Source organism: Pygocentrus nattereri, chromosome 21, assembly GCF_015220715.1.
Source record: "Pygocentrus nattereri isolate fPygNat1 chromosome 21, fPygNat1.pri, whole genome shotgun sequence".
Taxonomy (NCBI): Eukaryota; Metazoa; Chordata; class Actinopteri; order Characiformes; family Serrasalmidae; genus Pygocentrus; species Pygocentrus nattereri.
This window is the reverse complement of record NC_051231.1, coordinates 21,958,255-21,970,656: the sequence shown is the minus strand read 5'-3', so window position 1 is coordinate 21,970,656 and position 12,402 is coordinate 21,958,255. Positions and strand designations below refer to the sequence as shown.

At 42.5% G+C, this 12,402-nt stretch overlaps 1 protein-coding gene across 5 annotated transcripts in view; it reads left to right on the top strand.

Moving 5' to 3' along the window:
- Positions 1-2,730: 2,730 nt before the first annotated feature.
- The window catches only part of ppfia4 (PTPRF interacting protein alpha 4), a 210,111-nt gene continuing 200,439 nt past the window's right edge, over positions 2,731-12,402 (top strand). For all 5 annotated transcript variants that reach the window (XM_037532540.1, XM_037532543.1, XM_037532541.1 and 2 more), the window contains exon 1: positions 2,731-3,727. In XM_037532540.1, coding sequence (XP_037388437.1) covers positions 3,479-3,727 — 249 coding nt within the window. In that variant the 5' untranslated portion in view covers positions 2,731-3,478. The remainder of the gene's footprint in view (positions 3,728-12,402) is intronic.

The window sequence follows — 12,402 nt, the reverse complement described above, 5'->3', positions numbered from 1 at the left end:
CAGACAGCCCTCAATTAGGAAATTCAGCTGCTGTGAGAGGCACCCGTTGCTGACTTTGTTGTGCCAACACAGCTTGAATTATTTTCACAGATTAGCAGCGCCAGTAGAATGGCATGCTCTGGTTCATGAACCCAGGATGACCATAATCAGTGCCAAACGTCAGCCAGAGGCTTATAAAGCTCCCAGCAATGGGCTGTGGTGCAGCGGAGCTGCATAGATGGAGCACCTTCTGGATGAGCTGGAGTGGGGTTTGTGATCCAGAACTAATCACCCATCATCTGTGCCTGACCTCACTAACACTCTTGTGGCTGAATGCAATCAAATCCCCACAGCAATGCTCCAAACACTAGTGAAGGTAATGATGGAAACCAGGGGTCACAGCACCTAATATAGTCATAATGTAAATATAACTTTATTTACTCTCCACATTGACCTACACATTTTTATATATAATGCTGATAATGGTAAAATGGTGTTAAATCCCTACAAATACGTTCTCTTTACTTGACAGTGAGGCAGAAGATTATGCAAATACATGAACTCCCGGTGCTGCTCAAAGTATTGGACTTAAACATACTTTACTGCAAACCCCATTTTGTACTTGTAACTGACTTGGACTTTTAACTAAAGTCTTTTGTCTTGAATGATCCTAAACCTCATGTTTGTTTATTTTGTTCAAATAAATTATTGAACATTGTTTTTTTTTCCCCTACTAACAAAACAAAACTAACAAAACAGAACAGCATTTTTGAAATAGTTTTTTTTAATTAAATTTTGAGATAAATCTACATTTTTCAACTTGACTTTAAAAGAAAAAGACCTTAACAAAATGCTTAAAAAAAACATATTTAAAAAATATTTTCACAAATTTAGGAGCAGAGGTTTGGACAGCCGTCTCAAAAGTGCTATATAAATGGTAATTCTGCATATATTTGGCTCATTACTGTCTATTAAAGACCCGTGTTTAAATATGTCATAACAATTATTGTAAATATGTACGGTCCAAATCCTAAATTGTAATTAGGTTATTTTTGGGTGACTGTAGTTTGAACTAATTCAGTGGAATGTTGCATATTTGAGTTTTATTTCAGAATGATGTCAATTCTTTAACAATTTTGGATATGACAAGTTTTGACAAATAAATCTCACGCAGAATGGAAGATGGTGTTATATGTTTCTAATAAAGGTAGCATGAATCGTACGATAGCAATGATTTCCCAACTATCATCATAAAACTTGAATTTCTGAAAGCCGTCTCTAATGCATTTGAAATGAAACCCTTCACGTTACACGCACACCGACTGACCGACCAGCCACTTCATTAATCTCTTTGTATCTATACTCATTCTCCATTTTATCAGCTCCTCTCACCACATAGGTGCAGTTTGCAGTTCTACAGTTACAGACTGTAGTCCATCTGTTTCTCTGTATGCTTTTTTAACCCCCTTTTACCCTGTTCTTCAGTAGTCAGGACCCCCAACACAGCAGATATTATTTGTGTGGTGGATCATTTTCAGCCCTTCACTGACGCTGAGGTGGTGGCGGGTCAGTGTGTGTTGTGCTGGTACGAGTGGATCAGACACAGCAGTTCTGCTGGAGTTTTTAAACACCTCAGAGTCCCTGCTGGACTGAGAACCAAAAATATCCAGACAACAGCGTCCTGTGGGCAGCATCCTGTGACCACTGATGAAGGACTGAAGGATGACCAACACAAAGTGAGCACAAGAGATGAACTACTGCCTCTGACTTTACATCTACAAGGTGGACCAACATGGCAAGAGTGTCTAATAGAGTGGACAGTGAGTGGACAGTGTTTCAAAACTCCAGCAGCACTGCTGTGTCTGATCCACTCATACCAGTGCAACACACACCAACACATCACCACCATGTCATTGTTACTGCAGTGCTCAGAATGGTCCACTACCCAAATAGTACGTGCTCTGTGGTGGTCCTGTGTGGGTCCTGAGCACTGAAGAACAGGGTAAAAGGGGGTAACAAAGTATCAGAGACACAGATGGACTACAGTCTGTAACTGTAGAACTACAAAGTGCAGCTATATGGTGGGAGGAGCTGATAAAAATGGAGAATAAGTGTAGAAACAAGGAGGATCTCCAAAACAGTAACTTTACAGGAGAAGGAAAAAACCTCCTTTACTTGTAATGCAAGTCATTGGAACCAAACTTTTTTCCAAATCATTTTGGGCCATCTCTCTTGGTCCATTTTTCATGAAATTTACACACAATGTAAAGGCCAACAGGCAATTCTAAATGGTTAAAAACTGAAAAATTACAAAAATGGAGATAAAACATTTTCTTCCGACAGCAGCAATACAGATATATATATATATATTATATATATATATATATATATATATATATAGAGAGAGAGAGAGAGAGAGAGAGAGAGAGTGTATACATTAATGTTGGAGTGCAGGGGGCTTCCAAAGTCTCCTGTTCCCAGGAGCCCTAAAACAGCACTCCGCACGTTTTGGTGCTTTCCCCACTGTTACTCTCACTTCACCGCAGATAAGACTTGCTGATTCACTATTAAGTGTTGTTACTTGGATCAGACGTGTTTAGCAAACGCTAAACTCAGAAAAAAACAAACAAACAAAAACACAGTACAGTGTGCAGGGCAGGGTGTAGCACGACCAGGCTTGAGACACACTGATTTACAGCAAGCGGCCACCAGGGAGCGCTGCGTGTGACCATTTCAGTCTGACTGCTGACAGGCATTTGCTGTGCATGACAGTCATGTAGCCCGCTCGCGTGGTGCTGATGTGAGGAAACTCCGCCGTTTCTGGAGCATTTCTGCCATAAACGCCGGTCGGATATGACATTTTCCGCTGCTTGGACGTCCGCGAAGCATCGAGTCCGCGACCTTCGTCTCTCTCTGTGCTGCCGTCGATGAAATATGCGCGCATTGTTGTGGAGATAGCGGTGACAGCGGCAGGAATGAGCTCGTAGAGCGAGAGAGAGAGAGAGGGAGAGAAGGAGGAGTGGTCGGCTCATCGTGGAGAAGGAAAGGGGGACTGGCAGAGGGATTTGGATGCGGCAGACGTGCCTCACGCCTTTAACTGACGCGTTATTTGCAACTGGTGGGCGGTAAAGCGTAGTAAAAAGAGGTCCCAGCGGAGCGGACGGTCTGCAGATGTTCCAGGACCGAGCCACGAAATCGCGTTCGGGGCTGAAGTGAAGCGGAGCGAAGCTGGAGGAACTGGGTGGAGAAGTGGCGGAGCGGAGGCAGACGACAGTCATGGAATAGCTAAAGGTCGGGGATTGGAAGCGAAACGCTGGACGCGGGGCGATGCACGCTCAGAAACAAGCGGGAGGGCGCGTTTAGTTGTGAGCCGCTGTCGTTACGATGCCACGTAACGCCATAAGGGCGTGATGCTCAGAGTTAACTGCGCTAACCGAAGCGTCTCTTCTGACAGGATTACTTTCCACTGAGACTTTTTTACGTTGAGCTGTCAGCAAATATGATGTGCGAAGTGATGCCCACGATTAACGAGGGGGACTCCGTGAGTTCCCAGAGAGGGTCTCAGAACGGCTCGGACCCGGAGTCCAATTTCGAGCAGCTGATGGTCAACATGCTGGACGAGAGGGACAAGCTTCTGGAATCTCTGCGCGAGACCCAAGAAGCGCTCCTCCAATCACAGGCCAAGCTTCAGGACGCGCTGCACGAGAGGGACGCGCTGCAGAGACAGATCAACTCGGCGCTGCCTCAGGTTAGGCTAACGGCTGTCGTGTGGAAATAAGAAGAAAAGTTCTGTAATATGAAGTATTTATCAACATATTCTGTTCGTTTGTGGCCCACGAACGTAACTAAAGCCCACATACAAAATGGGCCGCAGCTTCAACACACTTTCCCAGTCCGTTTTTACCTCAGTGCCCTCCACATTGCTAAGCCACGTAGCGCTATGGAAGGCAAGCTCATGACTCAGTAATCTAACTTACTGTTCAGCTAGCCTGAATTATAGTCCCTCAAGGTACGACGTGGACCTTAAGGTCCAAATGTGTACCTGAGATTAATTTTAAAGCTACATTACATTCACGTTCCCAGAGGAAATGGGGCGTATTCAGTGTTCCATGATCAGAACTTGTTTTAAATGGAAAAAGCTTAAATAACCCAGTTGCTGGAGAGGTTAGGGTTAAGGCTTAAGACTGGCTGTAGTTATTCTTCACTAAACATCTAAACTGAATCGAAGTTAACTCTTCAGCTAAGACCTTGTCATGGTTGTTCAGCTATGCCAATGATGGGACATCAGCTCATCCGCAAAGGTCACTAAGATGATGATCCTGATCGTTTTACACACAGACACCGCTGCCTGCACAAAGATGATGCTTTTTGGATATGCATGGCCGAGTTATCCGTTTGAAATTGGATGGCTCAGAAAGTGTTAACAGATTATCATTTTCAGCAGCATTGTGTTGCCCATGGGCAGTCACCCTGGTCACTTGTGTGGTAGTTCTGGCCATAGTAGTTGAAACGTATGGAATACCATTGAGGGTACCACCCTATTGAAATGGTTTTATCCTGAAAAGTATTGAGAGTGTACAGTCGCACCTGGGTTGGTGGCTGTTATTGATGAAGACATCTCTTTATCGATTTTGCCAGAGTGCAAAGAGCCACAAATAACATGATAAAGGTTTTTCCCCACCAGTGCACTCCTCAGAAACCCCCTCAGTCCCAGTTTCTCTCACGTTCCATTTCCTAACACACCTGAGGCAGGTAATCAGCATTGTGCAGCCCCTTGCTCACCTGGCTGAGGCGTGTTGGAGGCTTGAACTAGACTGGACTGAAAGCCTCTTGAGGAATGTGTCAGTAGAATTTGATCTGGAAATTCCATCATTGCATCACTTGTCTCTCCAGTCACAAAAACCCCAACGAAACGCATATTCCCTCTGGATTCGTTTTTTCTGTAAGCTAAAAATCGATCTATTATTTATGTCGACACATTTTATTAAGCTTCTAAGGCCCATACTTAGCGGTTCGGTGCTGGTGCCAAGTAAACATTTATATTTTCAGAAAGGTGCAGCATAATTCACTCACTCACATTGCCTTGACTGTGACCCAGAAATGTCAGCTACAATGAATATGATTGTCTCCCAGTCAAAGAGGCCAGACTCACCAGCAAGGTTAAACATCTCAGAACGCCAAATGGATTTTACACGAAGGCAGCTGAGAGCGCAAAGAATAATGATCATGAAAATTGGACGGTTTTACACATCCTTGCATCTGTGCTTTTAACCCACCTCCTCTTGTTCAAATCCAGTTTGGTTTGTTGTCTCAACCCATTTGTGAAGGCTCACCTCTCTTCATTTTGTCAAAAGGCTGAGCAGCTCTGCCTCTGGTGGACTGCAGGACACAGTTGATGCAGGTCAGGTCACTGGCGGTGGCCGATGGAGCGTAGACATCTACAGCGCCAGCCTGACAGCCTTGTCTTGGCCCAGGTTGATGGAGCTGTCAAGGGCATTTGTGAGGCCACAGAGAACATTTCACAATGGCAGGCCTCACACGGGCCATGAATTTAATTCAGAGGACATTTGGAGGAGTAGTCACTAACCTTCGTCTTGGAGATGTACTTTACCTGCAGAGTTTAGTTTCAGTCTGCGTCTAACTTACTACCCTACTTATCAAACACTGATGCATCCTATTCAGCCAATCAGGGACTTCAGAAGAAGGTAATTAGCTGGAGCAGGTGTAGCAAAGTGTTTGGACTCTGGAAGACAGATCTCCAGGACCAGGGTTGGTGATCACTGAACTAGAGCAAATTCTGCAATCAGAGAAATACCCTGTGAGCAATGTTACAAAATATGTTAAAGTGGTGAGAGTCAGGGTGATGGAGAAGACCTGGGATATTGAAGCGTTGAGTTGAGATGATTGAGGAAATATATTAAGTTGTTGAAGGTTGTGGCCATGGAGAAAATCATGGAGTGCAAATATAGGGATATAATAAAGGGGAAAACATGAAGCTGAAATGATTTGATGTGTAGTTTCCTTCTTGTGTGTTTCTCACAGGCCTTTAAAGGGTTTTGTGGTTTAGATTTGATATGAAGTAATGTTTTGCAACTCAATTGAGGCTCAAAAAGCACATTTGAACAGCAGTTTGGTAAAGTAGTACTTTAGGATCACTACAGCAGCATCTTTTGCGCCATTGCACTTGATCCCTTTCCTCTTCACTAACCCTAGAGCTGATGCTCATCTGGGTCATGGCATAATAGTGTAAGGCTGTTCAGTCGGGATGAGGGTCAAAACCACAATGTGTTGCACTGTTTTCAAATCTTGAAAAAGCATATTAATGGGCCTGTCACAGTCAGGAAATTTTAGCTGTCAGTTAGTTGCCATGTTAATAATTGTGATCAACAGTTGTTCACTGTATACCTCTTTCCAAGTATAAGCCTAAAGTGTCTGGCTAAATAGCCATCTTGCTCTTTTTCAATCTTTTGTAACGTTCAAACCCAGCCCAAGCTCAAACAAACCAACTTTACTCATCGCTTCCCTCTGAAAGTGTTTTAGGACCATTCAGAAGTTAGAATGTTCGTTGTTTTTGTGAAACACATGATGTGATTATTATTCTATTTGTTGCAACATAAGCACATGAATGTGAAAGCTGACAGCTGTGGAAAATGACTGTGGTCATCTTAAATTGTTGTAATCAGCTCAAATAACTGTGATCAGACAATTATGTAATAACTATAACTTAACATTCATTTCTAAGACTGAGACTTATGCAAAATGCACTAGGGCTGGGACAATAAGCGGTTGTAAAAAATTGAACTCCTCGTGCTAAACGTGTCTGACAGTCACGCTGGCTGAAAGGAAAATGTAATTTGTGCTGAATCCATTTCTTTTTCCCCTGTGTTTTCTTGCAGTGTTCCTGTGTTAAATAAAAAAGATTAAGAGACACTTTTAATCCCACAAATGGGGAAATCTCACTACCACGTTTAACCCATCCGTGAAGTGAAAGACCACATACACACTAGTGACCACACACTAGGGGGCAGTGAGCACACTTGCCCAGAGTGGTGAGCAGCCCTATGAACAGCGCCTGGGGAGCAATTGGGGGTTAGGTGTCTTGCTCAAGGACACCTCAGTCATGGACTATTAGCTCTGGGGATCGAACCGGCAAATTTCCGGTCACAGGGCCAGTGCCCTAACCTCTAGCTGAGGTTGACTGACCTAAATAAAAAAAGGACTTCATTTGTTTTAAAAGGCAAAAAAATCTATTTGGCGTCAAAAGCTTTCATAATTTCTAAACATGACACCAATATGTAATTAGTAAAACTATTATTATCTCTCATACTTATTCTTCTTCCACATTTTTACAGTGTGGAAGAAGAATAAGCATGAGAGATAATAATACAGAATTTTACAGACTCCGTTCAAACTGCATTTCGAAGGTCTCGGCACTGTGACATGTATTTTTGGAGTCGATTGGATTGGTAGTTTTTAATAAAATTAAGTTTGAATATTAAAAATCTCCCATAAGAATGAATGGCGGAATGTTCTAGAACTTCAAATACTAACTGACATCGATGATGTCACAGCAGGCCACTCAGTCTCACAGACACAGCTGATCACGCAGGGAATCCGCTTTAAAATCCTTAAACTTTCACCCAGAAACTCCATTTCAGTTTTAAATGGTAGAGTAACTTGTCCTTTCTGAAACTCAAAATATCACATCATTTTATCAATTAGCTTTAGAGTTTAGGCACAGAAAACTGCCCCATTCACTCCCATGTAAATTTCTCAAAATCAGAATCTGCTTATTTCAAGATTTTCTCTGTGTTTAACTCGTCATAACTCAGACATTTTCTTCTCAATACACACAACATTACACCACAATAATCCTCAAGGGGTCTTATCTCACGTCATCTATCCGGTGCAAATCAGACTCAAACAAGGCTTCTCCACTAAGAGCTGCATAATAACAGAATGACAGTGAATTTGAATGACCCCCCCCCCCCCCTCCACCCCCCAAAAACACACACATCTCTGCCTCACACACACATACACACACACACAGGCACACACAGATAGACACATACCTAAGGAGGTGTTGTTCACCTACTCAGAAACACTCACAAACACACACACTTGCAGCTCTTTTCAAGCACCCTTGCAGTTCCTTCAGGAAATGCACATCTAGTTATTATTGTTAGTCCAATATTGGAATTACAGCTAATAAATACAACCAATAATGACAGAGTGGTGTTTGAAAGTTTGTGAACCCTTTAGAATTTTCTGCATAAATTTGACCTAAAACTTTCAGATTTTCACACAAGTCCTAATAGTAGATAAAGAGAACCAAATTAAACAAATAAGAGGAAGTATTCGACCTGGCCATTTATCTACTGAGGAGAATGATTACATATCTGTGAGTGGCAAAAGTATGTGAACCTTTGCTTTCAGTACCTGGTTTGTCCCCCTTATGCAGCAATAACTGCAACTAAACATTTTCAGTAATTGTTGATTAGTCCTGCATATCGGCTTGGTGAGATTTTAGCCTATTCCTCTGTACGAAACAGTTTCAGCTCTGTTTTGTTGGTGGGTTTCTTCCCCAAAACCACTTGCTTCAGGTCCTTCCACAACATTTCTATAGGATTAAGGTCAGGACTTTGACTTTGATTCTGAAACATCAATTTTAATTTTCTTTAAGCATTCGTTGGTAAAACCTCTGTCTGCTTAGGCTCATTGTCCTGCTGCATGACACACATTCTCATGAGTTTCAGCTCAGAGACAGATGTCTTGGCATTTTCCTTTAGAATTTGCTGGTATAATTCAGAGTTCATTGTTCCATCAATGATGACAAGCTGTCCTGGCCCAGATGCAGCAAAACAGGCCCAAACCATGATACTACCACCACCATGTGTCACAGATGAGATGAGGTTTATATACTGGAATGCAGTGTTTTGCTTTCTCCAAACATAAGGTTTCCCATTTAAACCTAGATATATTTGGTACCATCTGTGTGCACAACATTGGTCCAGTAGCTTTCTGCCTTGTCCACATGATCTTTAGCAAACTGTGGATGGGCAACAGTGTTCTTTTTGAAGAGCAGTGGCTTTCTCCTTGCAACCCTGCCATGCACAACACTGTTGTTCAGTGTTCCTATGATGGTGGGCTCATGAACATTAGGCACTGTAAAACAGGCCTTTAGTTGCTCAGAAGTTACCCTGGGTTCCTTTGTGACCTCATGGACTATTACACACCTTGCTCTTGGGGTGATCTTTGTTGGTCAAACACTCCTGGGGAGCTTAACACTGGTCTTGAATTTCCTCCATTTGTACACAAATGTCCAAACTCTTGAGAGATGGTTTTATAACTTTACTGTGATAATATAATTGCTGTGATAGATTCCTGTACTTTAAACAAAACAGGGTGGTCACTCACACCTGATTGCCATCCCGCTGTTTGAAAACATCTGCCTCTAATTTCACCTTCAAATTATCTGCTAATCCTAATGATTTACATACTTTTGCCACTCACAGATGTGTAACATTGCAGCATTTTCCTCAATAAATAAATAAATATTTTTTGTCTCATTTGTTTAATTTGGTTCTGTTTAACTTCTTTTAGGACTTGTGTGAAAATCTGATGAAGTTTTAGGTCAAATGTATCAGCTGTAATTCACGTACCATTGTAAGTGGCTCTGGATAAGAGTCTCTCGTAAGTAAAATATTTACATATATTAACGTGAACTATTTTATTTATGTCTGATGTCAGGACTATATAAAATGAATCAATCATCCATATTTGGACATTTAATCTGTTCTATGCTTTTTGCATTTTATATATTGATTGTACTGAATTGTATTTATAATTTTTTTAAATGTTTGTCAATTTGTATTAAAATCCCAAAAATTGTAAATGATCAGTGTCAGAATCCATCAAGTGTTATTCTCGGCTCAGAAATTCTGTACTGGTGTTGGCGAATCCCTTCCTTAAGTGCCCATTTTATTCTATAATATGCTGCCGTATTTGAAAGTTTTGCCTTAAAGATATTGCACTGACTCAGACTTGGCGATCTGCTCGGTCACCCAGCATGGTGGTTTTTATCTGGTAATCTAAGTCTGAGGTTTCTAAAGAGAGCCCTTCAGGAAGTGGCTGTTAGCCTCAGATTGCTGAGAGCTGGTCACGTGCCAGAGATGGAAGATAGGAGTGACACTGATCAAGTTTGCTGTGTTCCTTCTCCCTCTCCCCGTCTCTTTTTCTCTCTTCTTTTGCATACAAGTGGTCCAGAAGCAGCTTACTGCTTCCCAGATTTAATCACCGAGCACTCATCTAGTTGGGTGAAAAAGATGAAGCTTGGAGCGTTCTGCCTGTGGGCCACTGTGCACGCTGTACAATATCAGAGCAAAAATTATTTAATAGGAGGTGACTAAACCCCTTTCCCCACCCCCACCATCCAAAAAGAAAGTGTCAGGGAAGAGCACTGGACCAGGGAAGAGTAATATTTTCTTGCACTAGATATGCCGTTCGCTTCTTTGTCTGAGGGGAAATCAAAAACTTGCTCACTGCTTTTCCACTCGCATTTAGGGCAGCTCAAAGCAGAATCTTGCCACTGTGCTGATGCCCTGATGAAAGATATCAGTGTAACATATTGTTGGAGCACAAATATGACATGCTGCCTATTCTGGCTAACCAGTAAAGTGCAGTTGAATGTTTATAAAACATATTTGTGGACTAGTTATAGCAGAAAAAGTAATAACTAGGCTTTTGTGAAATGAAGCATTGTCATAAAAGTCTAATTATCTGAAATTGTAAGTTTTTGTTTGCTATTTAAGCAATAGAAGACGAGAGGGAGTGTGTTATTGCGAAACAACATCATGTTATAGTGATAACACACAACCTCAGTGTTCTATTGCTTTTATACCACAGTTTAACAAATAAAGTAAGAAATTAATAACTGGACCATGAACATGGGTGGCACGGTTGCGTGGTGGGTAGCGCTGTCGCCTCACAGCAAGGAGGGCCTGGGTTCGATTCTCCGGCCGGGTGACCAGGGTCCTCCCTGTGTGGAGTTTGCATGTTCTGTCCGGATTCTCTGGTTTCCTCCCAAAGACATGCAGTCAGGCCAATTGGACATGCTACATTGCCCCTAGGTGTGAGTGTCTGTCTGCCCTGTGATGGACTGGCGACCTGTCCAGGGTGTATCCTGCCTTCTGCCTGAAGACTGCTGGGATAGGTGCCACCCCTGCGACCCTGACGGAGAAGCAGCTTAGAAAATGGATGGGGCTGTGAACGTGACATTTAATATGTTTTAATGTTCGCGATTCCTTCCTCCAAGCTATGGTTCCTGAACAAGCAGCCTGTTGCTACGTCACAGTAACGAACTCCACCCACTCGCTGTGCAGCCGGCAGTTTGTTCTCCAGCTCCACACAGACCAGCTGACAGTTTGGGAGTTTAGTGTTGTCTCATCTTCAGAGTCTGACCAAATCGGCTGTCGCTAAATGTGATCTTCAAAGTATCCATTTTCTGTTAGTGCACAAACAGAAATATAGCTTGAGTGTCTCTTATCAAATAGCTTGAGCGTCTCCTATCAAAGTCGTTGCTTAGCAACGGCGTCTCAGCGGAGTGATAGTGCTTGTGAAAAACCCGTGATGTTATGGTGAAATAACAGCATGGTTAGAACACCTCTCAACCAATCAGCTTGTGCGGCCGGAACTAACTGTTGTATAATAAGTGTTGTGCAATATTAATGTCACTGTAATCAAAGATCATTAACCCTTCATCTAGAGCTATTACTATCATGTTGCTATACTTTCCTTGCAAGCATAAATATATATTTAAATATATAGGAAGCTGTGCAATTAATTATCCTACAGTCTGCAGCTCTGAAATTTTTCAGTTGGTTTCGATGTTGAATGATGAAAAAAATGAGTGTTTTTTCATTTTACAGAACAAGACTGCATGTGTAGCATTCATCTTTAATCAAGTTCAAATCATCATAAAATATGTGAAATTGGCTGAAGTTCGCGAGGGGGGCCTGGGTTCGATTTCCCGGCCGGGCGGCTGTCCTCTCTGTGTGGAGTTTGCATGTTCTCCCCGTGTCTGCGTGGGTTTCCTCCCACAGTCCAAAGACATGCAGTCAGGCCAATTGGACGTGCTACATTGCCCCTAGGTGTGAGTGTGAGAGTGACTGTCTGTGTCTGTCTGTCTGCCCTGCGATGGACTGGTGACCTGTCCAGGGTGTATCCTGTCTTCCGCCCGAAGACTGCTGGGATAGGCTCCAGCATCCCCCTGCGACCCTGACGGAGAAGCGGCTTAGAAAATGGATGGATGGCTGGCTGAAGTTCAGAATCTGCGCCGGTGATGAAACTAAAGATGAGAAATTGGATTGAATTACACCGTTTGTTTTTGTATTGATGACGATAACTCTGAAGTCCAAGAAGTCA